At 48.0% G+C, this 27,469-nt stretch overlaps 1 protein-coding gene across 1 annotated transcript in view; it reads right to left on the bottom strand.

The window, feature by feature from the left end:
- LOC138267111 (polycystin-1-like protein 3) overlaps positions 1-27,469 on the bottom strand; it is a 522,747-nt gene that overhangs the window by 479,492 nt on the left and 15,786 nt on the right. Inside the window, exon 4 of the mRNA XM_069215961.1 lies at positions 17,400-17,527. Within this exon, the coding sequence (XP_069072062.1) occupies positions 17,400-17,527 (128 nt within the window). The remainder of the gene's footprint in view (positions 1-17,399; positions 17,528-27,469) is intronic.

The raw sequence follows: 27,469 nt of genomic DNA, 5'->3' as shown, positions 1-27,469 counted from the left end.
ATATTTGGTCGGATTTTTAAGTACCCACTGTGTTATTTACTTTTAATATTTACATTTGTTAAACCTACGTGTGTTTGCCAACCAATGTCCTGCCTTCCCCTCACTTTATCCTGTGCCAGACTCATTCTTGACACAGAGGAAAATTTTATTATCGGTTCCTAGAAGTTCACAGCAGCAAACTGACCCACAGACATGGCAGGAATGCTGCCAAGTATAGTGAAACCTTCCAAACGAAAGCCAGGAGTCACTCCATGCCATCCCAAATTCTTGCAGACTCACCTATGAAATACGTTGTGGCAAATATCAACTAATCACGCTCAAGATGTTGCACTGACAACTGTGTCATAGTCTACGTAGGTTTGAACCAAATCCTGTGGCACTGGGAACAAACAGTTAATTTCTATGCTTGTTAATTTCTAGGCATATTTCACCCATAATAAGTAAAAGTTTCCACTTTCTAGCATTACACCTTTGAGTAATCTAGCATTACACCTTTGAGTAATGTCATCTTTAAGAGGAGTTGTAATTAATTAAATTGCACCACCTGGTGAAGGTTCTTAAAAGCAGATCAGTGTTTTGCAGGATAGATCAAAACACGTGACAATGAACTTCTTGTGATTCATTCTTTCTAACACTCAGATTCGTTCATAATTTACAGACAAATAAAAGAAAGTGAGGACAATATAACAGTGTACCCCAATGCTAGAGCATGTGTTTAATGTTGTACGGAGCGAATGGCAGCTCAAAGGCTTTACGCTGTTCGTGGTTTCCACATCAGTGTATCACACTTCCCACACACTGATACATCCCAGTCTGAGCACCAGACGGCTACAGAGTCCTCAGCAAAGGACCATCCATGTGTTTCCTGTATATAAGCCTTATTTTACTTTACGTAGCTCTTTTAGCTAATATTGTGTCATGTTTTTGGTCATCAATTATTCTTCGAGGTCAAGGACTCCCTATACTTCCCATAAGTGTTATTATTTTCGATAATGTAGCTTCTCTGATTTGTCTTGCTTTTCATCCACTGTTGACTGAATGCCTGTCGGAAGTGAAAATACTATTTAGTTTCACGGTCCGTTACAGCAAATCATATTGTCATAGGCACAGAGTTCTTCACCATAGGTCCTTTTCTGTCTAAGCCTCAATGCTTAATCTGAGTTGGCGGCTGCTGGTGGTTGGACCCAGCACTCATTTTTGGGAACCAGGGCTTATTTTTCATCATTAGACTTTGCCCCACAGGAAAAAAAGAAAGGAGGAAATAGGAGAACAGATGAGGATGATAGAAATAGTGACAAAGGGAGAGAACAAGGATTAAACAGACCCTGTATGTAGGAAAGTACCCTCTTTCCTGGCATGATTACTCCCATTTTCGGCCTGTTGTCAGTGTGTTCGACTGTGTTCACTGGGATCCTACTAACTAGGACCCCAGTGATTATGCGCTCTCCCTTCTAACTTAGTAACATTGTTACTTACACCCCACGTTTGGCATACTGGTGCCCCCATGTATGTCCATAGTATACGGTACCCAGGACATTGTGATACCAGGGGATCCCCATGGGCTGCAGCATGTATTATGCCACCCACGGGGAGCCGATGCACAGTGTATCTGCAGGCCTGCCATTGCAGCCTACGTGAAAGGGTGCATGCACCTTTTCAATAAGGTCACTGCACCAGGTCACTGTAAGTCACCCCTATAGTAGGCCCTCCTAGCCCAGAGGAGTACCTGTGTGTGAGGGCACCCCTGCACTAGCAGAGGTGCCCCTACAAACTCCAGTTCCATTTTCCTGGACTTCATGAGTGCGGGGATGCCATTTTATGCGTGTACTGGACACAGGTCACTACCTATCTCCAGCTACATAATGGTAAACCTAGGCATAATTGGTATCAAATATGTCGGAATCATACCCAAATACTGATGCCAGTATTGGAAGTAAGATTCAATGCACTCTGGGGGTTCCTTCGAGGACCCTCAGCATTACTCCTACCAGCCTTCTGGTGTTTCCTGGGCAGCCCAAGCTGCTGTTAACCCCCCCCCCCCCCCCCAGACAGGTTTCTGCCCTCCTGGTGCTTGAACAGATTAAGCCCAGAAAGGCAGAACAAAGGATTTCCTTTTGGACGGGGGGAGGGGGTGGGGGGGTGGTAACACCACCTCCCTTTGGAAATATATGTGTTACATGGCTTGGGAGGGGTACCCTCTCCAAGCCACTGGTATGCTTTGAAGGGCACATTTGTAGCCCTCCGTACATAAACCAGTCTACACTGGTTCAGGGACATCCAGTCCCTGCTCTGGCACCAAACTGGACAAAGGAAAGAAGAGTGACCAATCCCCTGTCCATCACCACCCCAGGGGTGGTGCCCAGAGCTCCTCCATAGGGCCCCTGGGTTCTGCCACCTAGAATCCAAGGATGGCAGAGACCTCTGAGAGCATCTCAGTGGCCAGGTCAGCCAGGTGACATCAGAGCCCCCTCCTGATAAGCGGTCACCTGACTAGGTGACCAATCTCCCTTTCAGGGCTATTTAGGGTCTCTCTCTTGGGTGGGTCCTCAGATTTGGCTTGCAAGATTCCAGCAGGACTCCTCTGCTCATCCAGTGGGTCTCCTGTGGAGGCTGCCTCCTCTTCTTTACAATCTCTGCCCTGCTTAGGGTCCTCCTAGGACTCACCACCGTGGGTTGAGTCCTCCTGGACCTTGCTGGTCCCCAGCAGCTGCACTTTTGCTTCACTGCGACTTCTGCCTTTGCCAAGGCTTGTTGGTGGCTTTTCCACGCCACTAACCGACTGCAATCATTCATCTGGCGTGGGACATCAACTGCATCCTCCAGGAACTCTCCACCTGCTCCAAGGCTGCATTCCTGACCGCCTTCGTCCTACTGTTGATCAAATCCTGCATCCACAGATGAGTGGGTAGTAGCGCCCACTCCTCTTCAACTCTTCTGTTACTTCTGGACTTGGTCCCCTTCTTCCACAGGTCTTCCTGTTTAGGAAATCGCTGCTGGTTTCTTGCAGTCTTGTCTGGGTGTTGCATTTTCTTCCTTTTGGGTGGTTTGGGAAAAAATAGTAATTTACTCCTTTCCTCCTGGTCGCTAGGGAGCACTGTGGTACTTACCTCTGGGATTTCCTAGTACCCCCAGCTCGCCTCCATTCATGCCACCTATCTAGGTGGGGGACCTGTGTTTGCATTCCATTTTTTTAGTATATGGTTTGGGCTCCCCCTAGGGACACTATTGTCCATCTGCACTTGCACTGTTTTCTATCACTTTCTATGCCTATTGCTGATTACTAGTGTACATATCTGGTGTTTTACTTACCTCCTATTGTAGAGTTGCCTCTCTAGTACTTTTTTTGGTAATTGTCTCACTAAAATAAAGTACCTTTATTTTTGTAACACTGAGTGTTTTCTTTTATGTGTGAAAGTGCTGTGTGACTACAGTGGTATTGCATGAGCTTTGCATTCCTCCTAGATAAGCCTTTTCTGCTCATCCACAGCTACCTCTCGAAAGCTTGGCTTTGAGACACTGCCTACACTACACTAATAAGGGATACCAGGACGTGGTATAAGGTGCAAGTACTTCAGGTACACACCACACACCAGGCCAGCTTCCTACACTGTATGTGTGAAATAAAGAGAATGGGTAGGACAGTGAAATAAAGAGGCGTGAGGTGGAGTGCTCATATTACTTAGGGGTAATCTTCATTACGCCGATTCTTCCTTCCTCGTCCCATTCCTAACGTTATGGAGTGGATGTGCCCATTCACTCCTCACATCAACTTTAGAAAGCTACTTCTTCCCTTTCTATGAAAGGGAAGAAGGACAAGAAGCTTATAGCCCCTCCCATCCCTAAGAACTTCCTGTGTATCACCAGGCACCACATCACCGGCACATGAAAGTACATGGAGGGAGGGAGGGAGGTACGGAATGGGACGAGGAAGGAAGAATCAAAGTAATGAAGATTACTGGTAAGTAATCCGAGCATTACCTCCTCATCATCCTTCCGTGTCCCATTCCTAATGTTATGGAGGAATGCCCAAGCAAGACCACTTTCAGCAGCCCCCGAGGAACCTCAAGGGACACAAAGTAGTGCAACACCAACGATAGTGAACCAACAGAGCAAAAAACCAGGAGCCAAACATATACTACCCTCAGGGACAGGAACAGACTCAACCTAAAGGACCCCAGTGAGGAGAGGGAATTAGCAGACACCAGGAGTATCAAACCAAAGGAAAACTTGGAGCCCTGAGCCACATGCAAGCCGTAGTGGGTAACGAAAGCGGAGGAACAGGACCACGTAGCAGTGTCGCAAATGTCCCAGAGTGGAACACCGGACCATTCCGACCACGAGGGAGCCCCACTGCTTGTGTAATGGGCCGCAACTCCACCCCTGCAGCCTCCTTGCCCAGGGCATGGTAAGCGAGAAAAAAAATAAAAAATCACAGACCTAATCCAACAAAACTAAGCAGAGGGAGAGGGCTTCTCGCTCTTCCTAACGGTACTACAGTCGACAAACAGGAGGTCAGAGAGGTGAAACTTGAAAGACCTAGCCAGTTAATCGTCAAACACAGACAACATCCAAAAGAGACAAAGAAGGAACAGAGACCAAAGCCTCCTGTGGCCAAAACTGAGGATCCAAAGAAAGGACAGCCTGGTCATCAAAAACACAAAAGGTAAGGATGATGGTAAACCAGATTTATAAACTTTCCCCAAATGGCTGGCAGTGGTAATGGCAGGAATTTAAGGGACACTGACTCCAGGGGCTCATACAGAGGGGACTTTAAAAGGGAAACACAGGGTGAAGCTCCCAAGGGGGAAAGGGGCCCAGAATTGGAGGATGAGGAAGGCAGAAACTTCTAAACAACTGAGCGGCCAGGTATGCAGTAGAGGATAAATCATCCCAGGGATCCCGAAAAACTCCCAATAGACAACCACTGAAGCTCCAGAGCAGTAATGGAAAGAATCAAAACCCACCGGAAGAAACTGCAAATAGCAGGCAAGGGCAGAACCAGGAGACAAAGACCTCACCCGGCACCAAGCATCAAAGGAGCTCCAATGAAGCGCATATGCCTAGTCAGCGGAGACCCATCTAGAAGACAGGTGGGAGGGAACACCTGTAGAGAAAGAACCGAAAGACGAGATCCATCCACTCAACCACCAAATCGAGAGATGCAACAGGGCCAGAAACAGCAAAGGAAGAAGAGGGACGGACAGAGGGGATGGTTCCAGAGGAAGAAACCACTCCGGCTCCACAGCCAGGAGAGAGATAAGAGGGAAGCAAGGCCCCAGAGGCTAGAAAGGAAGGACCAACACTGTCTCTACCTCCACCTTGTCCTGCAGCAGAGGAGTCAGAAACCGCGGGATCAGGGAAATCAGAGGAGATGCGTAAAGAAGACCCATAGGACAAGGACCAGAGAGGGCATCAGTCCCCGGAGCGCCCAGAGTGACCAACAAGAAGAAGAGGGGAAGCAAGGCATTCAGGGGAGTAGTGAAGAGATTCACCCTCCGAACACCCCAGAGATCACAAAGCTGTGTGAACACCTAAGGAGTGAAGAAAAAACTCCAGGGAATATGGAAAAACCTGACTCAGAAGAACCGCTAGACTACAGGTTTTTCCAAAGTGAACAGCCTGGAACTTGAGGAGAATGGACTCCACCCAAGACACAAGAGGCAGACAAGGAGGTCGAGGAAAGACAACAAGCCTTCCTCCACAGTCCAGAGAACTTGAGCAGTAAGGGTCCCCAAAGCCCATCACCCAGCCCAGGCTGCTGGCATCGGCAGTGAGGGCCAGAGGAACCAGAGATTGAAGAGGGAAGCCGCGGTCCAGGGAAGGCGGATGCAAACACCCGCAGAGAGCCAAGCTAATGGAAGCAGAAACAGCAATAATGGCTGTGCAGTTGCCATTGACAGAGGTCTAGTGAAGCAGGACACGATGCACAATCGGGCCCAGGAAAGATGCGCCCCAGGCACGTCATCAAAGGTTGGCACCTAAAAGAAAAACAAAGAGGCAACAAAGTAGCACAACAGAAACCAACAACAGGGACAAGCAACAAACAGGTAAAGAAAAAGAAAAAACAGGGTTGACCCTCACAAAAAACCCCACCTTACCATTAGACCCTGAAGTTGTAGCCATACCCTCGCAGAGGCCTCCTGCATCATCAGTAGATGCCGAAGAGACAGAAGCAGCCGGGCACACCTGGAGGCAGGATGGGACACGGCCCCCAGAGCCGTATTGAAGAAGGCACCAACATACTTCAGCTGTAGAGAAGGAGCCAGGCAAGATTCGGAGGGAGGAAACAGAAACTGAAGTCTTGCAACAGAGACACTGTGGAAGCCATGTCCGCCAGAGAATGCTTCAGAGAAGGGCACGGAGCAGAACGTTGACATACAGATGGACCAAGATACCCCGGGAACGAAGAAGTCACAGGCAAGGACCTCGGGGAAAAGGCGGGGCATCACTGCAGGCCAAACGGAAGTACCCTGGACTGCCAGTGTAGGGAACCCCTGGCAAACCTCAGAAACATCTGGGAAGCCGGAGTCACCAGAACGTGGTGACGGGCATCCTGAAGATCGATTGAGGGCATGAAATCCCCCAGAGAGACTAGCAAATTCACCAGATGCAAAGTGGTCATCTGGAAGTGAAGGGTCGGGACATACCGAGTCAAGAACAGCAGGTCGATGATCAATTGAAAATCCCCTGTGGCCTTCCTGACCAAGAAGACATGGTAATAGTAACCACAACCCCTCACCAGAGGAGGAACAGCAAGAAGGGCCTGTTGCAGGACCAGGGAGGTGAAACCATCCGCCACTGTCAACTTCCACGCAGGACCCCCAGGTTAGGTAGTCCAAAGGAAGTGAGGATCCAGAACTCTGGAGAAAGACCAGAAAAACACCCTGTTATACCACCTGAAGAACCCAAATGACAGTGACTGAAACTCCCCAAACATGAAAAAACAGCCTCAGACGCCTCCCGACTGGACAAAAAGGGTGGGAGGTGGACTAGTCATGAAGGATGTTCAGGACCTCTCAGAACACCAGAATGATGGGGGATACACCTTGACTGAGGTCCCTTATTCGGAAACCTGGATCAAGGGGCCTAAGAATCAGGCCAATGTGCCCTAAACAGATCCATATGCCTCCTACCACCATCCCAGGACTTAGGCTCCTGACAGAAGGCGTGAACACGTTTCAGACTTTGAAAAGACTTCCCAAGGATCTCCACCAGTGCATCCCCAAAGTGTTTATAAACACTGAAGGGCATGCATGAGGAAACAACCTTCCAACTCCGAAGACGATGCCACGCTGTTGGAGGCTGGCCTGGTTTGTAGTGGGTACCAAGGGGTACTTACACTCTGCACCAGGTCCAGGTATCCCTTATTAGTGTAGAAGAGGTGTCTAGCAGTTTAGGCTGATCGAAAAGGTAGCTTAGCAGAGCAGCTTAGGCTGAACTAGGAGACATGCAAAGCTCCCACTATACCACTGGTGTCATATGCACAATTTCATAAGAAAACACAATACACAGATATACTAAAAATAAAGGTACTTTATTTTTATGACAATATGCCAAAAGTATCTCAGTGAGTACCCTCAGTATGAGGATAGCAAATATACACAAGATATATGTACACAATACCAAAAATATGCAGTAATAGCAATAGAAAGCAATGCAAGCAATGTACAGTCACAATAGATTGCAATGAGAGCACATAGGTATAGGGGCAACACAAACCATATACTCCAAAAGTGGAATGCGAACCACGAATGGACCCCAAACCTATGTGAGCTTGTAGAGGGTCGCTGGGACTGTAAGAAAACAGTGAGGGTTAGAAAAATAGCCCACCCCAAGACCCTGAAAAGTAGGTGTAAAGTGCACCTAAGTTCCCCAGAGAGCACAGAAGTCGTGATAGGGGAATTCTGCAAGGAAGACCAACACCAGCAATGCAACAACAATGGATTTCCGGATGAGAGTACCTGTGGAACAAGGGTACCAAGTCCAAGAGTCGCGACAAAGTCGAGATTGGGCAGCTGCCCAGGAAATGCCAGCTGAGGGTGCAAAGAAGCTGCCACCGGATGGTAGAAGCTGTGGATTCTGCAAGAACGAAGAGGACTAGGAACTTCCCCTTTGGAGGATGGATGTCCCACGTCGTGAAGAAGCTTGCAGAGGTGTTCTCACGCAGAAAGACCGCAAACAAGCCTTGCTAGCTGCAAGGGTCGTGGTTAGGGTTTTTGGATGCTGCTGTGGCCCAGGAGGGACCAGGATGTCACCAATTGCGAGAGGAGACAGAGGGGGCGCCCAGCAAGATATGGAGCCCTCACAGAAGCAGGCAGCACCCGCAGAAGTGCCAAAACAGGCACTACGAAGAGGAGTGAACCGGAGCTCACCCGAAGTCACAAAAGAAGATCCCACGACGCCGGAGGACAACTCAGGAGGTTGTGCACTGCAGGTTAGAGTGTCGGGGACTCAGGCTTGACTGTGCACAAAGGAAATCCTGGAAGAGTGCACAGGAGCCGGAGCAGCTGCAAATCACACAGTACCCAGCAATGCAGTCTAGCGTGGGGAGGCAAGGACTTACCTCCACCAAACTTGGACTGAAGAGTCAGTGGACTGTGGGAGTCACTTGGACAGAGTTGCTGAGTTCCAGGGACCACGCTCGTCGTGCTGAGAGGGGACCCAGAGGACCGGTGATGCAGTCTTTTGGTGCCTGCGGTTGCAGGGGGAAGATTCCATCGACCCACGGGAGATTTCTTCGGAGCTTCTAGTGCAGAGAGGAGGCAGACTACCCCCACAGCATGCACCACCAGGAAAACAGTTGAGAAGGCGGCCGGTTCAGCGATACAAGGTTGCAGTAGTGGTCTTTGCTACTTTGTTGCAGTTTTGCAGGCATCCAGAGCAATCAGCGGTCGATTCCTTGGCAGAAGGTGAAGAGAGAGATGCAGAGGAACTCTGATGAGCTCTTGCATTCGTTATCTAAAGAATTCCCCGAAGCAGAGACCCTAAATAGCCAGAAAAGGAGGTTTGGCTACCTAGGAAGAAGGATAGGCTAGCAACACAGGTAAGAGCCTATCCGAAGGAGTCTCTGACGTCACCTGCTGGCCCTGGCAACTCAGAGCAGTCCAGTGTGCCAGCAGCACCTCTGTTTCCAAGATGGCAGAGGTCTGGAGCACACTGGAGGAGCTCTGGGCACCTCCCAGGGGAGGTGCAGGTCAGGGGAGTGGTCACTCCCCTTTCCTTAGTCCAGTTTCCCGCCAGAGCAGGGCTGGGGGATCCCTGAACCGGTGTAGACAGGCTTATGCAGAGATGGGCACCATCTGTGCCCATCAAAGCATTTCCAGAGGCTGGGGGAGGCTACTCCTCCCCAGCCCTGACACCTTTTCCAAAAGGGAGAGGGTGTAACACCCTCTCTCTGAGGAAGTCCTTTGTTCTGCCTTCCTGGGCCAAGCCTGGCTGGACCCCAGGAGGGCAGAAACCTGTCTGAGGAGTTGGCAGCAGCTGCAGTGAAACCCCGGGAAAGGTAGTTTGGCAGTACCCGGGTCGGTGCTAGAGACTCGGGGATCATGGAATTGTCTCCCCAATGCCAGAATGGCATTGGGGTGACAATTCCATGATCTTAGACATGTTACATGGCCATGTTCGGAGTTACCATTGTGACGCTATACATAGGTAGTGACCTATGTATAGTGCACGCGTGTAATGGTGTCCCCGCACTCACAAAGTCCGGGGAATTTGCCCTGAACGATGTGGGGGCACCTTGGCTAGTGCCAGGGTGCCCACACACTAAGTAACTTAGCACCCAACCTTTACCAGGTAAAGGTTAGACATATAGGTGACTTATAAGTTACTTAAGTGCAGTGGTAAATGGCTGTGAAATAACGTGGACGTTACTTCACCCAGGCTGCAGTCGCAGGCCTGTGTAAGAATTGTCAGAGCTCCCTATGGGTGGAAAAAGAAATGCTGCAGCCCATAGGGATCTCCTGGAACCCCAATACCCTGGGCACCTCAATACCATATACTAGGGAATTAGAAGGGTGTTCCAGTATGCCAATGTGAATTGGTGAAATTGGTCACTAGCCTGTTAGTGACAATTTAGATAGTAATCAGAGAGCATAACCACTGAGGTTCTGGTTAGCAGAGCCTCAGTGAGACAGTTAGTCATCACACAGGGAACACATACAGGGCACATTTATGATCACAAGGGCCCTGGCTGGCAGGGTCCCAGTGACACATACAACTAAAACAACATATATACAGTGAAATATGGGGGTAACATGCCAGGCAAGATGGTACTTTCCTAAACGCGCCAAAACAGAACTGTCAGTGGCCATAGCCAAACCCCAAAGGGAACAAAGGCAATGTCAGAAAGAACTTAGCCAGTACTTCCACACAGGACAGCAAATCTGAAAAATCAACACCGTCCCAAATGGCAGAGGGGTGGAAATCCGTGACCAAAGACAGAAAAGTACAAACTCCTGAAAACACCGCAAGGAGAGACAGAGGCCAGTGTGAGAGCCCTTGAGGGCAGCCTCCACCTGTTATCAATAGAAACAGTGATTAGCTCATGATCCAGTCATTTATGCCGCAACAAGGAGTGAACAGTAGGGATAACTGAAAGGTTGGGAATGTAAGGACGCTGGAATTGACAAAACCACCCCACTAGTGCAAGGTTGCTCCAGATACAGAGGCAGAATGGAAGTCAAGTCCTCCTTGAGAATATACTTCCCCTTAGCCAAAGCTTAAGTTGCGAACCCGAGATCAACACCAACATAATCACGAGACTGCTTGGAGGACACAGGGGAGAGAGAAGAAACAGACCAGGCAGAACCAGCAGAGACCCACAGCGGATAAACCATGGCCTGGATACGAACACCAGAAACAGTGGGTGACGATTCCGAACCCCATCATCACACACCCCTGTAGGGGGGTAAGGCAGGTGAAAGACGGTGTCACTTCTGAGTGTGAGTCTCCTGAGGGAAAGCTACAGAAGAAGATAACACCAGGAGGAAGGGACCCAGGGAGCATTCACCAGAAGCCGGAAGCACCCCAAACATAAAGAAGGAGAAGGAGAACGACCATGGACACACCTGGAGTAGAAACCATAACTATCAGTGTGAGGGTATGTGACCTCAATTATTAGGCCACAGGTGACTCCTGGCAAGAGGCAGGAAACCTGTAACCTGCCACCAGATAAGGAGTCACCATGGGCACAGAAAACAAACCTCCAGGGAAGTGGCCAAGAAGAAAATACAGCACCAGCGCACTCACCAAAAATGCAGGGAAATACAGGGACCAGGGCAGAAGGAGGAGGCCAGACTGCAACCCCTAACCCCACAGGGTAAGAAAAAGGAACCCACTGGAGGCCACTCCCAACACAGCTGACCAAACCAAAATATGTTGCCTAGTAGTGCCCTGTGCGTGGTGTCAGAGCATAGCATGAGCAAAGACCTGAGGGTCAGACACGACAGGAACTACCCCCTGAAACCAGTACCTGTGTCATAACACACGCAAGGCACAGGGCTAAAAAAGTGAAAGGCCTCAGGGGACCAACAATGGCGCCACGGCAGTCACACAACCCCAGGGAAGCATATAGAGGCGGCGCTAACGTAGCCACACAGATGAGCATGGGCTCTCCACTGAGCCCAGCACAGGGAGAGACAGCCACCGGGCAAAGCGGTAATCCTCCTGCCGAGGGCTACAAGGAGCCGTGACCAGGCCCATTAGGGAGGCAACCACCCGAGGGCACAGCCCTCCTGACACCTCTCCGGCACATTAATTTTAATAAGCAAAAGGCCTCCCAGAGCTGCCAAAACAACCCCAGGGAAGCATACAGAGGTGCGCCAATGCAGCCATCCAGATGAGCAAGAGCACTCCTCTGAGTTCAGCACAGGGAGAGGTAGCCACCAGGCCAAGAGGTAATCCCCCTGCCAAGGGCTACAAGGAACTGCAACCAGGCCCAGCAGGGAGGAAACCGCCTGAGGGCACAGCCCACCCGGACACCCCTCTCCAGCACATACTGAAAAATAGAAACATGGTGCCCAAGCAGCTGCAAAACAAATAAAGAGACAAACTGCTGCACCTATGCAGCCGCACCGGCATCAAGATAGGAAAAGTATAAGTTAGAAAAAAACACATACTTTAACGCCATATGAACGGAAGGGTGCCCAAGCAGCCACTACTGCCCATCGGTCGACTTGTAAGGTCCAGGAAGCACCGGCTAAAAAGCACTGCTTTACATGCGTTTGATGCCCGTTTCCAAAGCAATACTGAGTACCACCTTGAAACGGAAGAAAGATTCCAAAGGAATGGCAATTGCTTTGAGTAAAAGCCCTATGAAAGGAAATTCCACATTTAAAGACAAGGCACTGGTTTTGATGTCCTGAGGAGGCCAGAAGTCGAAAGGCCGAAACGCGTCGACCACACTTTTGAGGAATGTTCTTGAAATTATGGAATAATGAAACAATGAAAATGAGATGGTATAGTGTATAAGTAGTAGGAACAAAGAACCTCAGAAAATACAATACTAAATACCATTACCTCAAGTTATAAGACTGTTTGCCGAAAAAAGGTTCAGCAGCTTATTCAAGGAAAGATTTCAGTGCTAAAAAAATTATTCCTTTCTTTTTTAGTATTGTTTTATAATTTTGTTTGCTAATTGTATATGTTTATTTGTGTAATGTTTGAAACGTAGTCATGTGTATAGTGTTGTCAAGTTTAAATTGTATTTCATTTATAAGAGTAAGACAAAGAGAGACAAAAAACTAATTCATATTTGGAATGAGAAAGACAATAATTGTCCCCAGTGATTAATTGATTTGTCACTTAGGATATATAGATATATATTTATATACACATATCTAGCCCCTCTGTATATTCATAAGTTGCATCGGTCACGAGTGGGCACAAAAAAAGAACAGAAAGTTCTCAGGGATGGGAGTGGATGTATGCTCCATGTCCTTCTTCCCTTTCATGGAAAGGGAAGAAGTAGCTTTCGAATGGTGACATGAGGAGTGAATGGGCATATCCACTCCATAACGTTAGGAATGGGACGAGGAAGGATAATGAGGAGGTAATCCAGACTAAGCAGGTTTGATAATCGGCAGTCGCTGCATTTAGCAGCACTGGTAGTGGGCTCCTAAGAAGTGCTTTGGGCTCTTGCATTTATTTTTGAGGGCAAATAAAGCATTGAGGAGGTTGGTACATTTTGGGGCATAATCTATTTCACAGTGTTCAGAGTTGATATGGAGTGTAAAAAACATCTGAGCTAAAAGATGTTGAGGAACTAGTGCACATTGGATAATAAAAGAGTAAAGGTAATGCAGAGTAAGTGAACCATATTTATAGTGTTTTGCAAATATATAAACAGGCAGAAAGCGAGGATGTAAGAGTGCACAGTTCTAATAAGAATACATGGAGAAGACTTAGCTCATAGGAAACATATAGGGTCTCGTACAACTACAGGGCTAATTCCGTTTTGAGTGCAAACTCTTGTTGGTACCCTAAAACTGTATTCCTCTTTGAACAATATTTGCCATGCTGATAACTGCCTAGGTGCTTTATGTCTATGTGCAAACTGTTCACCTCGAGCTATTTGCTCACAGGTTTACTACTGTAAAAAAATGGTTTATACCTTGTTGTCAAATAGCACAGAGTTCACGTTTTTGCACTGGAGCGAAAATCTGTTTTGTGCTTCCTGGAGAGCAATCCTGGGTGCACAGTTTAGAATTTCACAGCTTTTACCAACAAGATTTTTGCCCGATCTTGCTTGCCCACAACATGTGAGAACGTAACAGGCGGTAATCAATTTGCACATGGGCAAATACAGCTTAGCATATGCAGTTAGTGCATGAGCAACACCGACTAGGAATCCTGTTTTGGATACAAATAGATGTTTGCACACAAAATCGAATTTGCCATATAGGTGGAATCAGGGCCTTAGTGTTGGGTTGTAATAACCCCATATTTTCAAATAGGATTCAACCTCTGCTCTCCCTTCAGTATTATCAGGTATCTGGGAGTACACCAGGCAAATACTCTGTCTGAGATGTCTTTGAATTGTAAGGGGCAGGCAGGGCTTTTACCATGTGGGAGAAATCCATACCATGTGGGAGAAATCCACTGGGTGTTACTCAAAGGCCTTCTGGGAATCCTTGCCCTAGGGAGATTGTGTGACCACCTAGCGAAGACTATACCATCGGAGAGGAGGTGTTGGTGGGAGCTGTGCTAGAGAAGGTGGATTGTTGTAATGGAGCACACCTCTATGAGAGGAAGCAATATATTGACCAAATTGTTACTACAAAGCGACATTTGAGTGCTTGGCAGCAACATATTTATTGGCAGTACTAAACTAATTCAGTATTTGAAATACTTGTTTTCCCAATTTCATTTAACCCATCACCAGACAAGTTCAGAAATCAGACCTTCACCAAATAAACATGCAGATGTATTCAGTAGTTTGTTGTACAGTTTTATAGTGTACTGTATTTGTTTGAAATTAACTGTTATGCAAAGCATCTATTTTAATTTGTTGTTAACCCTTAACGGTTAAAACGGCAGCAGCATTTCTTATAAAAATAAGTGTTATAAAAAAAGTTAATCGACATTTTCACATTTAAAACACAACTTGCTCGTAAACAAAATAATAAAAAATAAAAAAAAGCCTCAATAAAGACTCAACGAATCAGAATTTCTTCTCACACTAAACAACATTTGTTTATTACTTAAACGTGGTAATCCAGGCACCCACGCAGCTATCCCACAGAAAGCAAAGCCTCTCTCACTTTGTTCACTTACTTTACAAGTAAAGTAAGTGAACCACCAACACTGAAAACTTTCCTGTGTGGGTCTCGATATTTGACAGCAATGGTTAGGGGCAGTTGGGTCACAAAAGTCCTTTATAGGATACAGGGGCGATCTGATCAGTGAATGTGTCTGGGTTGCAAGGGCTTCACTTGTCAGTAGGGAGCTGCTGGGATACGGAGTGGCCAGGATCTCTGCTTAGATTGCTGTGATGGCCAGTGGGAAGAGTGGACAGTCCTTTTAATGTGTTCGGCCTCCTAAGAGGTGAAGCATTTCTTCAAGACTAGCTTCAGTGGAGGAGAACAGTTGGGAGAGAGCTGTCCATAATCTATGATGGTAAGGGCAGTGGGTTGGCGAGTGCTAGAGCTTTTTCTGATTTTGTGGCGTACACAGGGCTTTGTGATATATTCAGGAGACACTGGTAATCAGAGTAAAGCAGCAATAGAAATGATGGGCTGATCCTCATTAAGAGTGGTGTAGCCCGCTTCACTCCTTGTGGATGAGGGATCAAGGCGACCTTGGGGAGAATGAAATACATTTTCTCATATTTCAGCCTCAGTAATTGAGTATTGTTTTTTATATCTAACCAGTAAGGAAAGTTCAAGACAGGGAGGATCCTGAGAAGGACTTTCACATTTAAAAACACATTTAAACGGCATCAAAGTAGGCCAGTGTGTTAAAAAGGTGTCAAGAAATGCATGGTTTACGTTGATGCAATTCCATTTCTGCCATAGAATATACTTACTTATTGCGAAGCTAGGGAGAATAAGCCCTGGTAAAGCATCAACATGTCTTAGATGTAGGGAAACAGGATCAGGTTTCTTACATACGATGTAGGAGACTAGAGTAATAACAAAATAATGGAGAGTCAGTTGTGATGGACAAAGTGCATCCACTGACTGGAGGCCTGCCCACTCTCGTAATTAAACAAAGGCTAATGGGCGTGACTCCCATACCAAAGGGGACAAAAAATGAAATAAAACATTCTGAAACTTCGGACAATAATCAGTAAGTGTCATATAGCTACACACCGGGCCAACAGTGAATGCGTGAATGAAAGACGGGCAAGAATGGGCAGTGGCAGAAGAGGGACTGATTAAAAAAATCTGGAGGGACAACAAACTAGTACAGGACTTAATACATTAGCAGCACTCCTCCAAAGCTTGACAATGCCCTGTGACACAAGAATTCCTGAAACATAATTAAAAAAAAGCTAAAATGATAGTTTCTAGGGGAATGGAAAGGGCTAAAAGTGTAGACCCCTTTGCAGGGAAAAAGTAAGAACGCTGTTAGAAATTGAAGAGTGAACTACAAATAGGACATTAAATATACGGGGTGGCATAGTAGCACATTAAGGCCCTAGTTTGTGGAACAGATCAATCTGAGAAGCGGTATGTGATTACGGAAGTTGTTGCTGAAAGTATGTCAAGACAATAAAGTAACGAAAAGTAATAGGATGCATATGAATATACTACAAATGGATGTAATCATGCATACTGAAAAATGGTGCCTAGCTGTTATTTTTCTTTCTCCCTGTGGAAAACAATAATCAATAAAGATGTTACAAATATGATGAATTGTGTGCAAAGTGTTGTGTTAACACAAAACCTGCCTTTTGTGGAAAAATGATCATACACTCAATTGTATTCATTTGCCGGGTAGATAGGGTTGTGATACATGCTCGCTTTTCTCTACTGAAGGCAAAGGTGGTTACATTATCTAGTGCGGAGTGTGGGTTGTTAGGTAATGTTATAGATTGTTGTGGTGTTGGACATTTCAACCTTTGTTTTTTATCTTTTGGGAGGCTGGCTAGTGTCGCTAATATAGTGAATGGTACGGGGACCTGAAAAAGCTAGGTTTATGGTGAAGGCTATAAAGATCAATGAGTCACACATACAGGCTTACGTGAGAATATTTTTTTCAGGCTTCGATCACCACTGCGTTTATGGGTTTTGCAGTGGCAAGCCTGCTGCAAATGTGCTGCTGAAGGCGAAAAAGGTTCAGGCTCCAGTATCAGAAACAAATCAGTTCCTTCACCTTTAAATTAGAACGGGAAGCCAAGAGGTAGGGGGTGAGGCATCTGCCAATTTTTGGTACTGTCCATCATTAAATGAAGCCCAAACTCAAAGTGTGATTTGATTGGATCTGTGCAAGTATTTGTTTTATCTACTCACAGAAATGTTGTATGAGGCTAGCAGTGTGGATCTACATTAAACACTAACATATCACATTAGTTGGAGACATTACTTTGCCTTTCCATTCAATGCATTTACTCCTATTGACTTAGGAGCTTGTTTTTGTGTTACTCACTGATAATGTTTTTGTTGGGTGCAAAGAAGGTTTGGTTTGCATGGTCTGCTTTTATAGCATCTGTGATTTTTAATCTTAATCATGGCTTGCTGGCATCTTTTGCAGGGACTAATTTGTCCTATTTATTCAGTGCGTTGTTTGGTGAAGATTGTCAAATCTCAGTGAATATTAACCATTCATCATTTTCTTCAAACTGGGTGACTGCTGGTACAATTCAGGTATGAACACAGTGTTGTGAGTTGGTGCTTGTTATATTTGCTTGAAGTGCCTTGGGTTTTGTGTAACTGGCGAAAGTCGTATTGCATTACCTGCTGACAATCATGCTGGAAATGGACGAAGCAACTGTCAGGGATGGTCCTTCACTGCCCCTGTGCAGAAGAAATGCTGCCTCGATATATTCCAGAGCCTCAAGTGAGGAATGCAGCAATTGCTCCACCTGCATCACAGAGCAGAAGCGAACAAAGTGCATGTTAACATAGAGGAAACCACACATGTACCAGGCTCACACCACCCTTTCCCTGCCTAGCGCTCTAATTTTCAAGATTCTTCTCTTTGCACTAAAACATAAATCTTTGCATTTTCTGAAGACGTTCCCAGAAACACTTCCATTGTGCATAGTTGCTCTAAATGCAGGTATGTTTGCCCTGGTAATCTTGGATTTACTACACAGGTTTACTTCAGAGCATGCTAAATCCTGAAAGATGGGTTGCCTTACAGAAAAAACAGAGATCAGTAGGGAATTTACTTAACAGTAAAGTTTCACAGAACAATACTAACAAAATCATACCTCAGTGATAACGCTGTTTTAAAAATTAAATCTACAAATCATAAAACATACATTAATCGAGTAAGGTGTGGATAACAAATTAATGGCACCAGTTACTGTGCGGATATTTCTCTTAACAATGATTTTACTAACAATTTCCTATTACCGTAAAATGCAGGAAAAATTAAAACAACATACACAAAATCTTGTAAATATCATCTACGCAAATAACAACTTTTGTGTCAAAAAAGTGTTTTAGGTTAAGTCAAGTTACTCACATTGTGAAATAACCCCTCCACTCTGAATTGAAACCAAAACCGGTGAACCTGGGGGTCTAGTTTAGCCCAGAAATAAAATCAACTTTGTCCTCACAGATCAGGTTAACAAACGGGAGACATTCTATCCCTTTTTAAACAGTGTTCCAGCAATGTGCCAGATCAGAAGAAAAATAGAAAGGTGGGGGGGCAAAGGTGATCAAGATAAGATTTCGTAACAATACTGAAAGGGGCAATGTTTCCAGTTAGTAGGATGGTCGTCAGTGACTTTAACAAGGAGAGGAGGGACTTCCACAGCTTTCAGAAAACATTGCTATTTTTGTGCCTGTTGGGACAGAAAAGTCATCTGCATGGTAAAAGACGTGTACCCCTGCCCTGAATGTGCAACTGGACAGTTGTCTAGATCCCTAATGCTGATTTTTGTTGTCATAGACAAACCTAGATCATGCGTGAGTGCCATGAGACAGGTCTGTGTCACGGACTGCAGTCTCGATGGATAGTGGGGTGAACCCTAAGCCCTGCCCTCATGGTGGGAGAAGGCTACCATCTTCACCAAGAATTAAGCAGCACACGCAATGTAGTGGCAGCATACCGTGTAGTGATCAGTAGGAGTGAACAGATACTTTTTACCATGTGTCAGAAGTGAGGTCTACAGGCTCACTCAGCTTTATAAAGATCTGCTGCTTTGTGTTTCACTCGCCCTTGGCCTACATCAGGTAGTTGTACAGCACTGCACAGCATGTGCTGGGTTTATTTGTGCTTGCAGGAAGTACTATACAAGCAGGGTGAAAAGTTGAGCAGTGTGCACATGTTGAATGATTGTTCTGAAAGTGTGTTTGTTTTCAAATAGCACACTATGGTACGGTACAAAAAGCTACAGTGCTGAACAATGAACACAGACTGAATGTGTGCGCTGAATGTATGTGTCTGAGGTGGTGCAATACATGAGGTAACAGTGCTGGACAGTATGTGTGTCCTGCACACATACTAAGTACATGTATGGCTGTAGTGGTAAATTACATGAAGGATCCTGGGTTCCATTTTGGAAAGCCATGGCCTGTCTGGTGAAGACAGATTTGTGTATTGCTGCATTCCTGTGAGCTGGGTGGGACACACTGGAGGAAGGGAGAAAGAGACTTCCCCTTTACACTTCATAAGGGTGCTCTTTGATTCCTGATGGGTCACAAGTAAGGGGCCTGGACACATTTCATGAAGTAGTTGGGGCTGATAAGAATCATAAAGAATGGGACTGGGAGGCAATGATTAATCTTTTGCTGCACATATCACTGTGGGTGACATCCAGATGTGAAGTCTAGTCATTCCCATAGCCTGTGTTGTTGGACTATCATCTTCAGAGTCTCTCCTGCTGTGGCAGACAGCCTTTCAAGAGGAAAGAGAAAGAAAAGTGTACACTTCAAAAGAAGCAGAGCCCAGACATAAAACATTAAAGACTCAGACCCTGAATCACATTTGGTGTCTGAAAATGGACTGTAGAAGGGGAGGTTGACACCCCCAAAATGTATCAACTGCTGAGTGGCCAGACGGACTGTGTGAATAGGGAAAGATCTGCAAAACTTCTGCTTGTGACCAGGACTTGAGGCCATGGCCTGCTAGTCTCCCTGCTGGGTGAGGTGGCTTGACCCAGGGAAACGAAGACCACCTACTCTGGAGCCTGCAGCACCAGAGCCTGTTTGCTTGCCAAGACCAGTGCGCCCTGTTGGACCTGGCTTTTTGACAGGGACATCCCCAAACTTTTTGCCTCCTTCCTCCTATTTTTTCTGACCTGTTGTTGTTGGCTTTTGACCTCTGAGCACTTTACCACTGCTAACCAGTGCTAAAGTGCATATGCTCTCTGTGTAAATTGTACTATTGATTGGTTTATCCATGATTGACTATTTAATTTACCTGTAAGTCCCTAGTAGAGTGCACTACCTGTGCCTAGGGCATGTAGATTAAATGCTACTAGTGGGCCTGCAGCACTGGTTGTGCCACCCACCTCAGTAGCCCCTTAACCTTGTCTCAGGCCTGCCATTGCAAGGCCTGTGTGTGCAGTTTCACTGCCACTTCGACTTGGCATTTAAAAGTACTTGCCAAGCCTAGAACTCCCCTTTTTCTACATGTAAGTCATCCCTAATGTGTGCCCTAGGTAACCCCTAGAGCAGGGTGCTGTGTAGGTAAAAGGCAGGACATGTACCTGTGTAGTTATATGTCCTAGTAGTGTAAAACTCCTAAATTCGTTTTTACACTACTGTGAGGCCTGCTCCCTTCATGGGCTAACATTGGGGCTGCCCTCATACACTGTGGAAGTGGCAGCTGCTGATCTGAAAGGAGCAGGAAGGTCATATTTGGTATGGCCAGAATGGTAATATAAAGTCCTGCTGACTGGTGAAGTCGGATTTAATATTACTATTCTAGAAATGCCACTTTTAGAAAGTGAGCATTTCTTTGCACTAAAAACTTGTTGTGCCCTTCAATCCACGTCTGGCTAGGTTTAGTTGACAGCTCCTTGTGCATTCACTCAGACACACCCCAAACACAGGGTACTCAGCCTCACTTGCATACATCTGCATTTTGAATGGGTCTTCCTGGGCTGGGAGGGTGGAGGGCCTGCCCTCACACAAAGGACTGCCACACCCCCTACTGGGACTCTGGCAGACAGGATTGAGCTGAAAGGGAACTTGGTGCCTTTCTTAGAGACTCTTTGAAATCACCCCCACTTCAAAGGCACAACTTAGTATAAAACAGGGCCTCTGCCCTACCTCATCAGACACTTGCTGGAGAAGAAACCTGAACCAGAAACTACATCCTGCCAAGAAGAACTGCCTGGCTGCTCAAAGGACTCACCTGTCTGCTTTTCTACAAAGGACTGCTGCCTTGCTGTTGGCCTGCTGCCTTGCTGAACTGCCTGGCTGCTCAAAGGACTCACCTGTCTGCTTTTCTACAAAGGACTGCCGCCTTGCTGTTGGCCTGCTGCCTTGCTGAACTCTTGTCTGGCTGTAAAAGTGCTCTCCAAGGGCTTGGATAGAGCTTGCCTCCTGTTCCTTGAAGTCTCAGGACCAAAAAGACTTCTGCCTTTCACGTGGACGCTCCGTGCGCCGAAAATTTCGACGCACAGCTTGTTTCGCGGCAAGAAAAACGCCGCACACCGACGCTGATCAACGCGACGCCCTCGGGACGATCGAGACTTCGACGCACAACCTCGCAAGGACAAAGCCGCCCGACTTCCAAGGAGAAATCGACGCGACGCCTACCGTGAGTGCGAAACTTTGACGCACGGCCTCGCAAGGACAACGCCGCCCGACTTCCAAGGAGAAATCGACGCGACGCCTGCCGTGAGACCAAAATTTCGACGCACGGCCTCGCAAGGAAAACGACGCCCGACTTCCAAGGAGAAATCGACGCGACGCCTACCGTGAGATCGAAACTTCGACGCGCAGCCCCGCAGAACGACGCGCAGCCGGAAAATAAGCAGGAGAACCCACGCACAGACCCGGGACATCTGGTAATCCTCGCGATCCACAAAAAGAGACTGTCTGCGCGCCGGAAAACGACGCCCGACTTCCCCGCGTGGAAAAGAACGACGCAAGTCTGTGTGTGCTGAGCGGAAAACGACGCACACACCCCTTTTTCCACGCATCTCTTCTCCTGTGGCCCTCGGAGGAGATTTCCCACCAGAAACCAGGTACTCTGTGCTTGAAAGACACTTTATTGCTTTTAAAGACTTAAAGACTCTTAATATCACTTTTCAGTGATATCTTTACAAATTCGTATTGCAACTTTGATCGTTTTGACCTACAATTATCCAGATAAATATTCTATATTTTTCTAAACACTGTGTGGTGTATTTTTGTGGTGTTATACTATGGTGTTGTATGATTTATTGCACAAATGCTTTACACATTGCCTTCTAAGTTAAGCCTGACTGCTCGTGCCAAGCTACCGGAGGGTGAGCACAGGCTGATTTTGGATTGTGTGTGACTTACCCTGACTAGAGTGAGGGTTCTTGCTTGGACAGAGGGCAACCTAACTGCCAACCAAAAACCCCATTTCTAACATTGGTGATCAGCGGTGAGGATAGGACTTGTGTTTGTGCAGTGACATACAGTAGCTAAGTATTTCACTACCTACCCACAGTTGAAGGTCAACTTGATTTTTTATCTCTTTTTTGACTTTTGGTCTCTGATGTCCTCCTGGATATACTATTGATATTTTGGACTTTGGATTTTGGTTTTTGCTGGTAAGATCCTATCAGAATGGGATCGCTTACCTACTTATTCTTTTTGCCTACTGACCACCTCACTAAGGCTGACCTAAGGAAGCTTTGCAGAGAATGTGGCCTTCCTGTAGCAAAGAGATCTACTAAAGCAGAGATGCTACGTGCCTACAGAGTCTGGGAGGAAGACAGATGGGCAGAGAGAGAGGCAGCAAGAAACCAAATGACTAAGTACCCCTCAGAGGAGGAGGAGGACGACTCAGATGAGGAAAGAGACCCAGTGAAAAAAGAATGGCTCATGGCTCAAGCACGGTGGATGGAAGAGCTAGATGAGTTTATTGAAAGGGCTGAGGCAGCAAGTCTCTTAGCCCTGGAAGAAGAAAAGATTGCAGCTCAAGAGCTGAGCTGTAAAGAGCTGAAACTGGAGGCCGGAAGGGCTGAGTCCAGTTCAGATGGTGGCAGCAAAAATCTTGCATCTAGTACTGCTGAAGAAGGGCACAAGCCCAGAGATGTGGTACCCAACTTGAAGGAGAGAGTTGACACACCCCAGGCGGTTCAAGGGTATGAGGTAGTTCCCGTTATGCACAGGGTCCCTGAGAAGGATTGGGGAACTGGCACAGGGAGTCATATTCCTACTGGGGGGAGGGACACTTTACTGACTCTAGCAGAGAGTGACAGAGAAAAGGGTTCCCCCCTGGTGGACGTCCTGGACATAGAGTGTAGAGACATCCCAGAAGAGTTTGGGTTGAGTGTCAGGGACAGTCAGATACTGTCTCACCAGTCTCAGGAGGGTGAAGTAGAGTGCTTTTCCAAGGTTGAGTTACTAGGTGGTTGGGTGAAGGGTACTGTGGTTAATACATGTGAAGGGCAGAGTGATGTAATTGCTGGAGAGCATATGTCTGGTCCTTATTTTCCAGAGCTACGCCAACACCAGGTGGAGTGTGAGTTCTCTGACCCCAGGGAACTTACAGTGGAGGCAGACTTTTGGGTGAGTACCAGAGAGTCTGAAGAGGCATTTGGGGGTGCTCCTGAAGGGAGTGGTCTAGGTGGTTCCCGACCAAGTGAGGTGGGAAAGGATTATAGTGTCCCAGGTAGGTCTCAGAGCCTAACCTGTACCGTAGGGCCACCTTTTGAGGGAAGCCCCGCAGTGGCAGAAGAACTTGGGGGGATGACGGTAGACAGCATCCCAACAGTTCTGGTGTCTGGCAGTACCACTCCTAGTGAGGGGGTGCAGAAGTCCAGACATAGGGTTGAGAGGGGGTGGCAGACCCCAGTGGAGGATCTTGAAAGTCAGGGGTCAGCTCTGAGAGCAGAGCCCCCCAGGAATGACCCAGGTGAGACCGTTTCTGGTTTGGGGGAAACCCAGACTCTGCCGGATGGGCAGAGGTCGGGAGACCTGCGCCAACCAGACTCTTGTGTGGCCCTTGGGGACGGCGTGTCCCTTGTGGGGGGTGAGAGTGCCCCCCAGGAAGTCCTGGCATGCCAGGCAAGGATTCAACCTCAGGGTGGTGACTCTGGGTTGGATAACCGGGTTCAGAGGTTAAACTTTGACCTGGTGGGGGGTAGATGTGCCCCCCAGAAAGTCCTGGAATGCCAGGCAATGGCTCAACCTCAGGGTGTCGACTCTGGGTTGGATGGCCAGGTTCAGAGGTTAAACTCTGACCTGGTGGGAGGTAGGTGTGCCTCCCAGAAAGTCCTGGGGTGCCAGGCAATTGCCCAACCTCAGGGTGGTGACTCTGGGTTGGCTAACCCGGTTCAGAGGTCAAACTCTGACCTGGTGGGGGGTAGGTGTGCCCCCCAGAAAGTCCTGGTATACCAGGCAATGGTTCAACCTCAGGGTGGTGACCCTGGGTGGGAGAACCAGGCTCAGAGGTTAAACTCTGACCTGGTGGGAGGTAGGTGTGCCTCCCTGAAAGTCCTGGCCTGCCAGGCAATGGTTCAACCTCAGGGTGGTGACTCTGGGTTGGATATCCAGGTTCAGAGGTTAACCTCTGACCTGGTGGGGGGTAGGTGTGCCCCCCAGAAAGCCCTGGTGTACCAGGCAGTTGTCCAACCTCAGGATGGTGACCCTAGGTTGGAGAACCAGGTTCAGAGGTTAAACTCTGACCTGGTGGAGGGTCAGTGTGCCCTCCAGGAAGTCCTGGCGTGCCAGGCGATTGTTCTACTTCAGGGTGGTAACTCTGAGTTGAATGGCCCAGTTCAGAGGTTAAACTCTGACCTGGTGGAGGGTCAGTGTGCCCTCCAGGAAGTCCTGGCGTGCCAGGCAATTGTTCAACCTCAGAGTGCTGACTCTGGGTTGGATACCCAGGTTCAGAGGTTAAACTCTGACCTGGTGGGAGGTAGGTGTGCCTCCCAAGAAGCCCTGCTGTGCCAGGCAATTGTCCAACCTCAGGGTGTTGACCCTGGGTTGGATGACCAGGTTCAGAGGTTAAACTCTGACCTGGTGGGGGGTAGGTGTGCCCCCCAGAAAGTCCTGGCGTGCCAGGCAATTGCCCAACCTCAGGGCGGTGACCCTGGGTTGGGGAACCCGGCTCAGAGGTTAAACTCTGACCTGGTGGAGGGTCAGTGTGCCCTCCAGGAAGTCCTGGTGTGCCAGGCAATTGTTCAACTTCAGGGTGGTGACTCTGAGTTGAATGGTCAGGTGCAGAGGTTAAACTCTGACCTGGCGGAGGGTCAGTGTGCCCTCCAGGAAGTCCTGGCGTGCCAGGCAATTGTTCAACTTCAGGGTGGTGACTCTGAGTTGAATGGTCAGGTGCAGAGGTTAAACTCTGACCTGGTGGGGGGTAGGTGTGCCCCCCAGGAAGTCCTGGTTTGCCAGGCGGTGATCCAGTCTGAGGGTACAGACCCTGGGCTGGAAGACCAGGTTCAGGGTGTCCCCCTGGACCTGGAGGGAGGGGCTACTGATAACAGTGCCCCTACCATGTTGTCTTCTGAGGAGGCCACTCCTAGTTGGAGGGTGCTGGACCCCAGAAGGGAGGGCAGGGGGAGGGAAGCCTCACCCCGGGCCCTAGTCCCACCTGAAGGTACAGACCCCAGGTTGGAGGGCCAGTGGCAGGTTAACAGCCCTGCACTGGTGGAGGAATGGTACAGGGCGACTTCTGTAAGCCCCCTGGCCATGTTGGACTCTGGGGGTACCGCTCCAGGAAGGAGGGTACAAAGCCCCAGAGGGGAGGACCAGGTTCAGGCTGTCATCCCTGACCTGGTGGAAGGGAGAGTGGTTAAAGGGTGCCCAGCACCTGGGGCTACCGCCCCCCACTCTCCACAGCCACAGTGGTTGGAGAGCTTTGAGAGGCCTGGGGCCTGGCTCTCATCCCTGGCAGCTGTCAGTAATCACTGTGGCTTGCTGTCCGGGTGGACAGAGTTATCCCTGGGGAGGGGACAAATGTCACACCCCAGGGGTAGAGTGGGCAACACCACTATGTTGGTCATGGGGGTACTATCCTGCTCCTGGGATACATCTGTGAGCAAAGTAAGGTTAGGTGCTGCACAGATGGGATCCGCAGGAAAGGAGAAAGGTTCCCCATGGATGGGCTTAGTGGGCCCTGAGAGTATGGACAGAGGGATCCAATTGGAGTCAGGAAGGCGAAGAACTGGAGCATGCCCCTGCTGTTGTGGGCCTGGGTCCTTGTTCTGTCGCCTCAAACAGGGAAGTACATCAGGATAGTGATTGTCCTCCCCTGGCTTTAGGCTGGTGGGGGGTCATGTTGGACCTGGCTTTTTGACAGGGACATCCCCAAACTTTTTGCCTCCTTCCTCCTATTTTTTCTGACCTGTTGTTGTTGGCTTTTGACCTCTGAGCACTTTACCACTGCTAACCAGTGCTAAAGTGCATATGCTCTCTGTGTAAATTGTACTATTGATTGGTTTATCCATGATTGACTATTTAATTTACCTGTAAGTCCCTAGTAGAGTGCACTACCTGTGCCTAGGGCATGTAGATTAAATGCTACTAGTGGGCCTGCAGCACTGGTTGTGCCACCCACCTCAGTAGCCCCTTAACCTTGTCTCAGGCCTGCCATTGCAAGGCCTGTGTGTGCAGTTTCACTGCCACTTCGACTTGGCATTTAAAAGTACTTGCCAAGCCTAGAACTCCCCTTTTTCTACATGTAAGTCATCCCTAATGTGTGCCCTAGGTAACCCCTAGAGCAGGGTGCTGTGTAGGTAAAAGGCAGGACATGTACCTGTGTAGTTATATGTCCTAGTAGTGTAAAACTCCTAAATTCGTTTTTACACTACTGTGAGGCCTGCTCCCTTCATGGGCTAACATTGGGGCTGCCCTCATACACTGTGGAAGTGGCAGCTGCTGATCTGAAAGGAGCAGGAAGGTCATATTTGGTATGGCCAGAATGGTAATATAAAGTCCTGCTGACTGGTGAAGTCGGATTTAATATTACTATTCTAGAAATGCCACTTTTAGAAAGTGAGCATTTCTTTGCACTAAAAACTTGTTGTGCCCTTCAATCCACGTCTGGCTAGGTTTAGTTGACAGCTCCTTGTGCATTCACTCAGACACACCCCAAACACAGGGTACTCAGCCTCACTTGCATACATCTGCATTTTGAATGGGTCTTCCTGGGCTGGGAGGGTGGAGGGCCTGCCCTCACACAAAGGACTGCCACACCCCCTACTGGGACTCTGGCAGACAGGATTGAGCTGAAAGGGAACTTGGTGCCTTTCTTAGAGACTCTTTGAAATCACCCCCACTTCAAAGGCACAACTTAGTATAAAACAGGGCCTCTGCCCTACCTCATCAGACACTTGCTGGAGAAGAAACCTGAACCAGAAACTACATCCTGCCAAGAAGAACTGCCTGGCTGCTCAAAGGACTCACCTGTCTGCTTTTCTACAAAGGACTGCTGCCTTGCTGTTGGCCTGCTGCCTTGCTGAACTGCCTGGCTGCTCAAAGGACTCACCTGTCTGCTTTTCTACAAAGGACTGCCGCCTTGCTGTTGGCCTGCTGCCTTGCTGAACTCTTGTCTGGCTGTAAAAGTGCTCTCCAAGGGCTTGGATAGAGCTTGCCTCCTGTTCCTTGAAGTCTCAGGACCAAAAAGACTTCTGCCTTTCACGTGGACGCTCCGTGCGCCGAAAATTTCGACGCACAGCTTGTTTCGCGGCAAGAAAAAC

The sequence above is a fragment of the Pleurodeles waltl genome, chromosome 12, assembly GCF_031143425.1.
Source record: "Pleurodeles waltl isolate 20211129_DDA chromosome 12, aPleWal1.hap1.20221129, whole genome shotgun sequence".
NCBI classification, from domain to species: Eukaryota; Metazoa; Chordata; class Amphibia; order Caudata; family Salamandridae; genus Pleurodeles; species Pleurodeles waltl.
The sequence above is the reverse complement of the archived record's forward strand: the minus strand, read 5'-3'. Positions and strand labels throughout refer to the sequence as shown.